The 12,697-nt window shown below is 44.0% G+C and overlaps 1 protein-coding gene across 13 annotated transcripts in view; it reads left to right on the forward strand.

The window, feature by feature from the left end:
• DEPDC5 (DEP domain containing 5, GATOR1 subcomplex subunit) overlaps positions 1-12,697 on the forward strand; it is a 120,482-nt gene that overhangs the window by 59,076 nt on the left and 48,709 nt on the right. For 10 of the 13 annotated variants that reach the window (XR_006778444.2, XM_045791430.2, XM_045791431.2 and 7 more), the window contains 2 exons: positions 710-807; positions 9,922-9,987. Coding sequence is in view for 12 of the 13 variants with exons in the window: in XM_045791430.2 (XP_045647386.1) it covers positions 710-807; positions 9,922-9,987 (164 nt within the window). In the remaining variant the exon portion in view is untranslated. The remainder of the gene's footprint in view (positions 1-709; positions 808-9,921; positions 9,988-12,697) is intronic. The other 3 variants (XM_045791438.2, XM_045791439.2, XM_087857248.1) reach the window with 1 other exon arrangement.

Here is a 12,697-nt window from a genome sequence, read left to right on the forward strand (position 1 = left end):
GTGCTGAGACAGGTGGTTCATGCTGCGTGTTTCAGGCAGTCTGTCTGTGACTTTTGTCATTTTGGTCACTGAGAAATTCGACTGTTGAATTTATAAGTTGTTTGTGCTAAAAGCAATGGAAATCAAGGCCTGCGTTTATAGAAACAGTTCTTTTGAAATCAAGTTCTGAATGCGTTACAAGGCATCCAAGAGAGTCAGTGCAGGAATAAAGTCATTTAAGCCTTGACAAACATGAGCTGGGGTGACAGCTGGCCTCCCTGTGCCTGTGATGCTTTAGGAAATACTTGGCAAAGGGCAGTCTTTGGCCCTTTTGTCAATCACCTCGACATGCCATGGGTTGGATGAGATATGGGCAGGGCGTGACCCTCTTTATCAGCTTAACTTGGTACCTCTTTTCAGTCAGGTCATATCCTCCTGTTCGTGTGAGCTGGGGAGGCTTAGGACAAGAAAGGGCAGGCCATCCATATGGCAGTGGGAGAGCAGTTTTTGGGGGGCCAGGGCAGGATAAGCAGGCCACAGGAGGCCAGAGCTGGCACACATACCGAGCACCGCAGCCTGGTAGCCTCTGATACGGCTCCCAGTTGTTGCCAGCCTGTGCGGCCAGATATTCAGAGCTGTTTTTGATGAAAATTCCCGGGATACAGGGTGAGCAGGATGAAAGAGGTGATGATCTGCATTAAGCCAGGTGGCTGGGCTCTGTTCTTTGCAGGCACAGCACTTCCCGCCAGCCTGGTGACAGCATGTCCTTCTTGAACTTCAGTGGAACAGAAGAGCTTTCTGTCAGCCTGCTTAGCAACAGTGGTGCAGGTAACCAATCCAAGAGGTAACAGAATTGGGATGCTCAGAGTTGCAGGCTCACATCTAGAAAAGACACGGGGACCAGAAAAGCAGGGCCATGTCTATTTTAGGATCATTTCAGCCATGATTTTGGGTGACCTATTTAGAAGCAGTGCTGTATAATGCATGGAATTATAAATGGGCTGCACGTTACATTTTTAGCTGAGAGCACATTGGTCAAGGTGCATTCATCATTAGCCTGTCTCAGTGAGTCGTGACCAAGGGCTACTTAAGAGCTTGCTGTGGAGGGTAACCCCAGGGACAGCAGGAGTAGCCTCTGCTCTGGAGGAGCTTCCAGTTCTGTGAGTAGGGGGCTCACCCAGCAGCATAAAAACAATCAGAAGAAGCCCAGAGGGGAACAGTGTGGTTCGAGTGGTAAGATCAGAAAAGAGAAGGGTGACATCATTGCTTCAAGAAGTGGGCATACACCTCAGACTTGAAGGCATAGAATTTGGTTACCTAGAGAGTTAGCCGGTGAGGGTTCTAGGTGGAGGCGGGGAGAGTATGAACTTATACTGATACAGGTTATATGCTTTCTGGAAGCACTTGTATATCTACCCTGTCATGCAATCATCCTAGGAGGGCATATGCCATTAAATATATTTTGCACATGGGGCAACTTAATGCCCAGAGGTGTAGAGATATTACGTGAGTCTCTTAAGCCCATGGCCACATGTCCTGACTCAGACTGCTCTTCCTCATTTCGATCACACTGTTCAGAGTAGGATGTAGGGGAACAGGAGTTGGGGTGGGTGAGGGCAGATTTTGGAAAGCCTCAAAGGACAGCTATTGTTCAACATGAGTGTGAAACACATTAAAACTTGGGGGGCAGGGTGGAAATGGGGCTGCTCTTCTCTGTCTTAGTTTTCTATAACTAACTTGCATTTCTAAAACTTAGCTTAAAGAAGGTGTAGCGAAAGTGAAGTTGCATGAGATTGCTTAATGAAGTGTTCTTTCATTCGTTGGTTGCTTCATCCAGCAGTATTTCTAGAGGTCTGTGGCTAAGTCTTGAAAAGCAGTTGGTAGTAAATGAATCCCTAAAGGATTATAATTAATTCATTTCTTCCCTTCTTTTTTCTCTCCCTCTGTTTCTTTCTTTTATTCTTTCTCTTTAAATGAGAAAATGAACTGAATAACAATTTGGGGAGAAGATACTTTTTATGCCTGCGCTCAGGGTTCTGAAAATGTCACTTGGCTGCCAGACTTCTGTAAAGTACCATCAGAATATCATAAAAGCATCCTTTCCATTTTGCTAAACCACGGGGCCATTTTATAGGAACCCAGACTTTGAACTTCCCAGGCTGTTTGGGGTGGGTTGTACCAAGGAGGGCTGCTCTGGGGCTGACAGGACTACAGTTTGAGCTAGTTTTACTGGTGACCTGAAGCAGGGGGATTCTACATTCCAGTGGTAACAGCACCAAGATTTACCCCCGACTAGTCCTGGAGTGGTTCTGGGCCTGGGTTAGCTAAGGTAGACCAGATGATTTCTCAGAAGATGAGTCTTTTGGAATTTTGAAATCTACTTTGAGGAAAAAAGGAAGTTTCAAAGAATCCTTATTTGGGGATGGTCGTGGCAGATTCTCTAATGACATCATCACGGAGTCCTCTGAGCTAAAGATTCCCTGGCACACATGCATGCATGGGAAAAGTGTCTGCTACAACCTGGATCCCTGGTTCAGCCTTCCTCATCTTGGGCTCTTGCACCATAGATGCACGCACCTGATGGGCCTCTCTGCTTGGATGACCCCAAGTACCTCATCTTTAGTGTACTGACAACGGAAATCATGTCTTGTGGTTTCCCCACCCCCTCCTCATCTTCTGTTCCCTCTTTCTTCTGACTCTGGCCCCTCCCCTCCATTCTCAACTGCCACTGCTTTGGTTCAGACCCCTGTCATTTCTGGCCAGGATTATGATAGCAGCCTTCTAAGTGATCTTCCTGCTCCTGTTCCTGTCCCCTGTGATTAATCTTCTGTACTGTCACCAAGGAGATAGTTCCAAATGCAAATCTGACCAGCCACTCCTCCCCACATATAAAACCCGCCTGTGGTTCATGGCCTGTAACGCTGGTCATTACCTGTCTCCTGCCTGCCTTGTGTCCTCATTTGCCACCACTTCCACACATCATGCGTGGAGAAAGAACTCAGGCTGTAGACTCTTTGGATGTGAGTCCTGACTCCACTTCTAATGAGCAGTGAGGCCCTCAGGCCAGGTAACCTCTGTACGTCTCACTTTCATCATCTGTATCATCCGATGTGATAATCCATGTATAAGGTGCTTGGAATGGTGCCTGGCATGCTCAGTGAATGAGGGCTGCCATTGTCGGGTATACTATGAGATGTGCATATGTTACATTCCAGCCATTGCTTGTGGCTGCTCCGAAGATCTTTGTCCTCTTACTCCTTTGCAAGGAGTAGTTCCCATGCAGAATATGCTTTTCCCCTCTCTTCAACCCTCATTCTCCCTGGCAGACATCAGCTCAGTCTTTATGATTCAAGTCCAACAATACCTTCTCTTTGAAGCCCTCCCTGGTGGTTCTCTTCCCAGGAGATGGTAGGCATGTTTCCACAGAGCTCCATATGCATAACGCAGTTGTACCACTTGGCATATCATGATCCTGGTGTTTGTTTCTATGTCTATCTCTGCACTAGACTGAAAGAGCTTATCTTTATTCATCTTCTCCTCACAGTGTTTAGCACATTTATTGACAAATGAATTTGTGCTTCCACGACCAAGCTGCCATATGTGAGAAGCATTTGAACAGCCCACAAAATTATTCTCTTTAGTTGGTATGCAAGTGTGCAATTACATAAATATGTTCTAGAATGTGTAGCTTCTTAGAGAAGGTGTGGGCTCCTTGGATTCTTTTTCTGGTCAGGGTGAGAGCGTTAAGTAGGATCATCCTTATGTTTGTCCCGTCCCTTTATGACCAGTAGCATGTATTTTCAGAGGGGTCGGGGGTCATCAGGAGGTAGGCTGTAGCATTGGGCTCCCATAGGAATTGAATTCCATCTTTGATCTTGTGCTTCCTGGTCAGTTATGTTAGCCAGCGACAGAAAGGATTAGGTAAAAATCATCCTAATTTTTATTACCATGTACAATAGCCAATTAATCTCAGATCTGTCAGTATGTATCTCGAATCTTTCCATATGTCATCACCTCCACCGGTACCTTCATCTTTTGCTTGGATTGTTCCAGTATTCCACTAACTGGTCTCTCAGCTTCCTCCTTTTGTCCTTTCATGTAGTTTATTTCTAGCACAGCAGTTCTGAGTGACCCTCTGAAAATAGAAGTCAGATCATGAAACTTCTGTGCACAAAACCCTCTGGGGGCTTCCCAGTGCACTTGGATTAAAAGCCAAAGGTGTCACAGTAGCCGACAGAGCCCCCTGCCTCTTGTGACCCTTTGTTACTCTCAGACTTCATCTCCTGCTTTCCCCTCGCACTTTAGCGAAGTGTTTCCCAAATGTATCAGGCTCACTCTGCATCTGAGGTGCTTTCTCTTGCTCTTCCCTCTGCTCTGCCCTCACACCAAAGAGCTTTATGAGAAAGGTTCACATGTCTGAGTTTGCCCAGGACAGTCCTGGTTTGAATTCATTGTCCTGTATAATTATTAATCGTGTCTCCTTTCAGTCTCGAAGGTGTCCTGGATGAGATGATAAATGATACGGCATCCTACCCACAGCTTGTTCTATTCCTTCCTTTAGGTCTTACCCAAATTGCCACTCTTTACCCTGGCACTCCCCATCCATCTTCCCTGCCTATTATTTCTCCAGAATACCACCTGCCATACTAGATCTTTTAATTTTGTATTTTTTTATTGTAAGCTCCAACAAGGCAAGGATTGTTTCAGTCATGGCTGTATCTTCAAACTTAAAACAGTTCCTGGCACATGTCAGGTAGTTGAATGAATGCTAAAAGCTTTCTGAGGTTAGCTTTCCCTCCACTGAAGAGTGCTTTTCTTCCCTGTCTTATAACCTTGCTGAACAATTAACTGGATTCCTTTTCTCAAAGGCTTAGATAGTCTTTTTCGGCCTTGCTTGTTTTTGAAGTGACTTTCCTTCCAAGCCATCCTCAATCTTCATGGAATACGGTTTGCTTTCTTCAAACTCACTATACTCTTACCCATTCCAGAAATGTTTATTGAACTGTAGGCACTGTGCTAAGGCCTGAGAAGAAACAAAATGATTAAGACAGCAGTTCTCCTCACCTCAGGGAGCTCTGGCTAGCTATTCACTTGTAATTCTATTTGAAGCAGATTTGTGCAGGGTAACAACGATGAAAGGGAAGCGCTCTTGTAGGGAGCTGGGCTTAGTGGTTACTGTGCGGTTGAACCTGTGACCTCTGCTACATTATGATACGGCAGATGAGGGAGTGCCCCAGCCCTGTCCCTCATGGCCTTTAGAGTTTAGCCTTCAGCCTTTGCTGATGCTCAGTTCATCATCTGTGTAATGGACATAAAGATCTTCACCTGCCTGCCTGCCTCACAGGGTTGTTGTAAGGTGCAAAGATAGATCGGTCTCCTTAAGTGCAAAATTGTCACAGTAGGTTCTCATCTGAGGACAAAGTGGGGTCTAAATAAACAACTAGTTATCTTTTCATTCATTAAAAAATAGAAAAGAAACAGGAGAACCTCATCTGTGACCCCACCTTCACCTCCTGGGCTTGACAGTTTGCACCATCTGCAGGCACTCAAGCGTGACTCAGATTTTCTCTTGCCTTTGGACATGATTCATATGCGAGTCACGATTCACAGGAGTGGTGCCTCTGTGGGTTTCCCTCTTGGCCCTGTAGAATTTCATTTCAAGCATTGTTGGCTGGGGCCTTGTACCTGTACTCTTCACTTGTTTTTCACCATGCTGCCCAGCAGGAACCAGGTGGTCGATGAGATTGGAGAGATAGTCTTTTTTTTTGAAGATCTTATTTATTTATTTGAGGGGGGGAGAGTGCAAGCGAGTGAGCACAAGCAGGGGGAGGGGTGGGGGGGGGGGAGAAGCAGACTTTCCGCTGAGCTGAGAGCCCACTACAGGGCTCTATCCCAGGACCCTGGAATCATGACCTGAGCCGAAGGCAGACGCTTAACCGACTGAGCCACCCTGGCGCCCTGGGGAGATAATTTTTATCCCTCTTGTTTCTTTAACTGGGCACCCATTTATAAGACTTGCCAGTCATTGTCATTACGTTCTTTGGGGATAAGTGCTCTAGATAATTTTGGAAAAGAAAACAAAGAAAACAACTGGATGCCATGCTTTCTTTCCTGGTGGTATTGGGACTCAGAATCTGCAGCTTGGTACTTGTGTTGAGTATTAGGTGCATGGGGCTGCCTGACAGCTGAAGTAAAAAGTAAATCATAGCACACTGAGGCTGGAAAAAAGGGCCTCGGAGTCATTCACCCAGGCCAGGTTGGGATTTTTGTGGGTAAGTGCCGTCTCTGTAGCCTAGAGAGGAGAAATGACTAGCCCCGTGCATGGGCTTCTAGATGACAGCCAGGACCAGTCCCGAAGGCTCCACACTGATTACCCATTTTGGCTTGAGGTTAGCAAGCAAAGAACATGTTCAGACTTCTTCTTTTCCTTTTTTTTTTTTTTTTAAGACAGATTTATTTATTTATTTATTTATTTATTTATTTATTTATTTATTTATTTTGAGAGCGAGCATGTGCATGGGCACAAGTGGGTTGAGGGGCAGACAGAGAGGGAGAGAGAGAATCTTAAGCAGGCTCCCTGCTGAGCGCAAAGCATGATGTGGGGCTCTATCCCATGACCCTGAGATTATGACCCGAGCCAAAATCAAGAGTTGGATGCTCAACTGACTGAGCCACCCAGGTGCCCCAAAATTCAGATTTCTTGACTCTGAAGAAATGTCAAAAGACAAAGCTAAGATGGCGATTTTCAGCATTTGTCCCCCAAGTTGAATATCTAACTTCGAATGTTGAGAGTGAGGTCTCATTCACGAATGTTAGGTTGGAGCAGAGCTGATTGACCATGAGGTCTCACCTTAGTCATCTCAAGTTGTGAGGCCATCATAGCCAATAGCCAGTCCATTTGACAGAAAATAAAATCTTAAAGGCAGAGGTGGTGGGAGCAGAAGTTTGTTGGGCTTGAACTGCAAGAAAACTGTGTATGAAGAGCCTCATAAAAGAGCACCAGATATCTTTCTGTAAATATTTTTCATTGCTGTTTTTTAAAAGTAAAGTGTGTGTGTGTGTGTGTGTGTGTGTGGCATAAAAAAGCTGGTGGCCTTAAATGTGCTTTTGTCCGTTAGAGATGGCACAGTTCTACTTTTGGCCTAGAAGCCAGAGCTGCTCTGAGAATCCCTATTGGTTTGCCTCTTTGAGCTGAAAGAATTGCCCACGCAGTTATAAGTTGAACTGTTCCTTTATTAGTGTAAGAATTTCAGTTCTTACAGACCCAGTCGGGATTTGGGTTTTCTTAAAAAAAAAAAAAAATGCTCTAATGACAAAATTTAGCATCTAAACCTGTGAGGTAATATATTTAATAATTTCCTATTGCTCAGAATGCTTTGAGAAGGCTGGATTTATACCAGTTGCCTTCATACCAGTTCTCAGGCTGAACAAGAAAATCCACCTCATTTCTTCTTCTTCTTTTTTTTTTTAATATTTTATTTATTTATTTGAGAGAGCGATTGCGAGCACGAGCAGGGGGAGGGTCAGAGGGAGACGGAAAGGCAAGCTCCCCACTGAGCAGGGAGCCCAACTCAGAGCTTGATCTCAGGACCCTGGCATCACGACCTGAGCCGAACGCAGACGTTTATTTAGCTGACTGAGCCACCCAGGTGCCTCCCACCTCGTTGCTTCTTAATAGCCATGCTTTGTGTTTGCATGAAGATGGATATTGTCAGCCAAGCTAGCGTTTTCAGAAAATTTAGCTCCAAATGGCTTTTGGCTGTTGACAAAGAACTGCTAACATTTTCAATAGCCGAAAACTGGTGGCCCAGATGGAGAGTTCAGGAAATGAAGCATCTGTAGGGTTGAGCAGAGTCTGAATGCAGCTTTCACCTATTTCCTGTGTGATCTTCCCTAAGTTAATTCACTTCTCTGAGCTTCAGGTTGTCTGTACAAAAGGAATCGTACCTACCTCGTACCTGCCTCATAGCAGTGGTTTGAATAAAATGAAACACTTTATTTGTCTGACTTAATAAGTTTTATCTTCTTATTCTAATACTAGTAATAAAAAAAGAAAAATCTAAAGGCAGTTCCAAAAAAGAAGTTCTTTTTTTTTTTTTTTTTAAGATTTTATTTATTTATTTGACAGAGAGAAAGACAGCCAGTGAGAGAGGGAACACAAGCAGGGGGAGTGGGAGAGGGAGAAGCAGGCTCCCAGCAGAGGAGCCCAATGTAGGGCTCGATCCCATAACGCCGGGATCATGCCCTGAGCCGAAGGCAGACGCTTAACGACTGAGCCACCCAGGCGCCCCCCAAAAAGAAGTTCTAAAATTGTTTTGGCCAAGTGCCATCTTTTTAAATTTTTAAAAATTTATTAATTTTATGGGCGCCTGGGTGGCTCAGTCAGTTAAGCATCTGTCTTCTGCTTAGGTCATGATCCCAGAGTCCTGGGATCGAGCCCTACGAGCCTGCTTCTACCTTTCTCTCTGCCACTGTCCCTGCTTGTGTGCACTGTCACTCTCTGTCTCTCTATCAAATAAATTTTAAAAAATTATTAATTTTAGGGGCGCCTATTCCTATTGCTCAGAATGCTTTTTAAAGTTTATTTATTTTAGTATTTTTTAAAGTTTATTTATTTTAGTAATCTCTGCACCCAACATAGGACTTAGACTCATGACCCTGAGATCAAGAGTTGCACGCTCCTCCAGCTGAGGCAACCAGGCATGCCTGTGTTTAACTTTTTTTTTTGTCTGTTTAACTTTTAAAGAAACCACAAAACTGTTTCCCAAAGTGGTGCACCATTCTGCATTCCTGCCAGCAATGGATAAGGTCTGCCATCGCTCCATATCCATATCCACACTTGGTGTGACTTGTCATTTTAGCCTTTCTGAGAGGTCTGTAGAGGTAATTTCCCTCCTGGCTGAGGATGTTGAGCATCTTCTCATGTGCTTAATTGCCTTCTGTATATGTTTAGTGAAGTGTTCAGACCTTTGGCCCTATTTCTGATCAGGCTCTGTGTGTTCTTGGTCTTGAGTTTTAAGGTCTCTTTATATACCCTGGGTCAAGTCCTTTGCCAGATAGGTGATTTGCAGATGCTTTCTCCCATCTTGTAGCTTGTCTTTTCAAAGATTTCACAAGGGATTTATACATATTTATTCTTGTTATGAAAGAGTCACATGACACACAAGTATTTAGAATAAAAACTACAAGTTCTGGTTTACCTCCCACTACCTCCTCCACCTTTTTCTCGCAGATAGCCACAGTTGACAGGATTTTTTCAATCTTTTTTATAGTATCCTAATTTTCTAGTAAATATATATGTTTAGAAAAGGACATTTAAGTATTGATATGTACTTTAAAATTTTGTTACTTTTCAGGCAATAAGTTGCATTTCAAAGAATCTTTCTGTTTTTCCTTTCAGACCACCGATAGGGAAAAACATTGTTTTTCTCTTAAAGTGGTGAGTTTTGATGTGTCCTAGGTCATATTCCAGAAAGCCATGATTTGGGGAAGAAAATTCCAGATGATAAGGATGACTGATGAATGAAATGAACTTTAAGTGGGTCATTTTGTATTTGCAAAAAATTTCTCCCATTAGTTGAAGTGACTTTGAAATGTGATCATTTTCTTAACATAAGTGGTTGGTTGCTTTTTGCTGGGCGTGTGTGTGTGTGTGTGCATGTTTAAGTGCGTGTGGGCATGTATGTGAATGCTAACAGTGTCACTGGGCAAAGAGTGGTATTGATAACCTCAGAGTAAAGTTTTGGCTCATTCCCAAATTTTAGATCGCTCATTTTTCTTTGATTGACTCTTTTGTGCTATTTGAAATATTCAGCATAGAATTTGTACTTGGTTCACATTTTTATTTTTAGCTATAATTTTGGGCTTTTTCAACTGTAACTGGCCAGAACTTTGTCTGCAGAACGAGCCTTATTAAAACAACCTGTTTTCATCTTTCCATAGGTATGAATCCTAGGACTCAGAATAAGGATTCTCTAGAGGACAGTGTTTCTACCTCTCCAGACCCAAGTAAGAGGGGGCAGCTGATTAAGATGGGGTCAGGGCGGGGGTGGTCAGGGCATGAGGAAGCAAGGGGGAACCCTGTGGGCAGTCCACACATCTCTGGGGGACCAGAAGGCAATGTGGCAAGGTGGCCAAATAACCTGTTCTGGAATATGATTCAGGGCATGTGGGAAAGGTAACGGAATTCCCATGAGGTCCTTATGCGGGTCCAGAGCTGGCCTTAGCCCTAAAAGGCCTTGTGATGGCTCTGGGGAACAAAGGAATAAGAGGGACTGGAACTGTTTACATACCTGTAGTTGAAATTTTTTGACCGTTTGCATTTTTTTAAATCATCTTTATCTATTGAAATATCTGTGCAGGAAGAGCACTTCTAAATAGCTACAATAGCAAAGTACCAGAAAAAAATCCTAGCACCTGAAAGCCTTTATTTTACTTAGCTGTAACCAGTAGAGATACATCGAGTCTTTTTTCCCCCACTTATGATTAACTTAATAATCCTTTTGCTATTTCTTCAGGCACCTTGTATTAGTCATTTTTAATAGCAGTATCAAACACGTTACATCCCAGTTTGAATAATCATTTATTATTGGCAACCATCTGGGTAGTTTCTGGTTTCTTAGCAATAATGTAGATTGCAGGTATAATACATGATGCAGTGGGTATATCTTTTCTTTCCCTTCACATCCTTGGAATATATTTCCCCCAAGTACGGTTGGCAGGTTGATTATTTTCCAAAACGCTTCCAGCAATGAATAGATGAGCCTGTTTCTTCTGTACAACCCTAGCATTGGATTTTGTAATCCGTGTTTATCATTGTTAATGGTTTTGAAATGGGTCCTCCTCAGAGGCCGTCTTTGTAGGGCCGGAAGATACTGGAGTTGGAAAAGAGGCCACAGTCTTTTCCCAGGGAAAGAACACCATGAAACTAAGAATCAGGAGCTTTTCTCACCATGGGATTTGGGACCAGGCATTTGAATTCTCTGTATCTCTGTGTGTGCCCAGCAGAAAACATTTCTGAAAGATGTTTATGATCCTGAGGGACAGGAAGCTAATGAGAGCCAGAACAATCTAAGAGGGCATAAAGCTACAGCTGTCTTACCACTCTGGTTTTGATCCAATGTCTTCCTTCTGCTCCTGGTCCCAACAAGGACTTAGGAACAAGCTCACACCTTCATATGCCATATAGGGAAATTGGGGTGATCGGTTGGGCTGTTTTGGGTTGTGTTTTCAATTCTTGAAGTGTTGATAAGTTAACAAGGCCTGTGTATAGTCAAACTCATAGAATCAGAGAGTGAATGGTGGTTGCCAGGGGCTTGAGGGGAGGCGGAAGTGGAGAGTTGCTGATTAGTGGTGTAAAGTGCCAGTTACGCATGATGACTAAATTCTAGAGATCTGTACGGCACTGTGCCCAAGTTAACAATACTGTGTTGTACACTTAAACATTTGTTAAGAGAGTAGTTCTCATGTTAAGTGTCCTTACCACACTAAGATGGAATTCAGACACAAACAAAATACCCCAGACCTGTGTAGACCATAGAGTTAGGCCTCTTGCAGGTCAAATCATCTTTCCCAAGGCAGTGGTGGCTGCATGGGGCAAGTTCCCCACTATGACTTAGCGCACGGGTCCTCTTCTTGTCCTTCAACTCTGGGTTCAGTGGGACTCTGTTGTATTGGGTAGTGTGTATGTCTCTGTCACTATATGGTGGAAAGATCCCTAAGCAGAGAGGCTTCTGATGGAGTAACATCTGGGAGGTTCGGCTTGGCCAGGTGTTTAAAGGTGTCGATGATGTCGCAGTCTCTGCTCCAAGGAGGCCACGTGAGGGCTGATGAGACAACAGGGCTGTATCACGCTGTAAGCCGCATTAGCCCTCTGGAAAAGATAAAAGTGTTGAAGGTGTCCCTCGCTTGAGACTCAGAGGCAAAGGCATGGAGTGTTTCCGCTTCAGATTGCTCCCTTGTCTAGAGATTTGAAAAATAATCTTTGGTTAAATCACTTAAAGAGATAATTGCCCTATTACCTTGATTCAGTGATTCTCAACTGGGGAAGGATTTTGCTCCCCGGGGGGACATGTGGCAACGACTGCAGATGTTCTTGGTTTTTACAACCAGGAGATGCCACTGGCATCTAGTAAGTACAGTCCAGGGATACTCTCCAACATCCTGTAATACAGAGGACAGCCCCCCACAACAAAGGATTATCCAGTCCAAAATGTCAGTGGTGCCAAGGTGGAGAAACCCTGCTTTAACCAAAGAGCAGGCAATTCAGAACAGACCCATGTGATTGGGCCCACTCTGCTGATTGCAGCTTTCCTTTCTAGATTGTTAAACTCTGTCTCTTGAAGTTCTGGCCTTGTAACTTTCCCAGACATCCTTCCTTGATTTCTCCTCCTACCCTTTTGGATCTGTGACTTATTTTTACAATTCTGAAAGTATTCCTAAATTCTGCTACCATGTGCTGTTGGCTCCCAAGTCTGGCTGAGCTCTTCTTTCCCCACCAGCCACTCTGCAGTCCTTCAGAGAGGCTCTGGCTTGAGCTCTTGGAATGTTGATTTGCTTCCACATGTAACTCTGCCTGCGCTGCACTGCAGTAACCTCACTGGCATTGTGGCTGTAGCTTAAGATCAGCAGAAAATGAAAAGTACCAGCTGTGAATCCCATTTGCATGATGGGATTGGATGAGCACGTGCACTGCATTGTCTAACAAACTCTGTTTCTC

Source organism: Ursus americanus, chromosome 30 (genome assembly GCF_024610735.1).
Source record: "Ursus americanus isolate L20-20 chromosome 30, mUrsAme1.1.p, whole genome shotgun sequence".
In the NCBI taxonomy this organism is placed as follows: Eukaryota; Metazoa; Chordata; class Mammalia; order Carnivora; family Ursidae; genus Ursus; species Ursus americanus.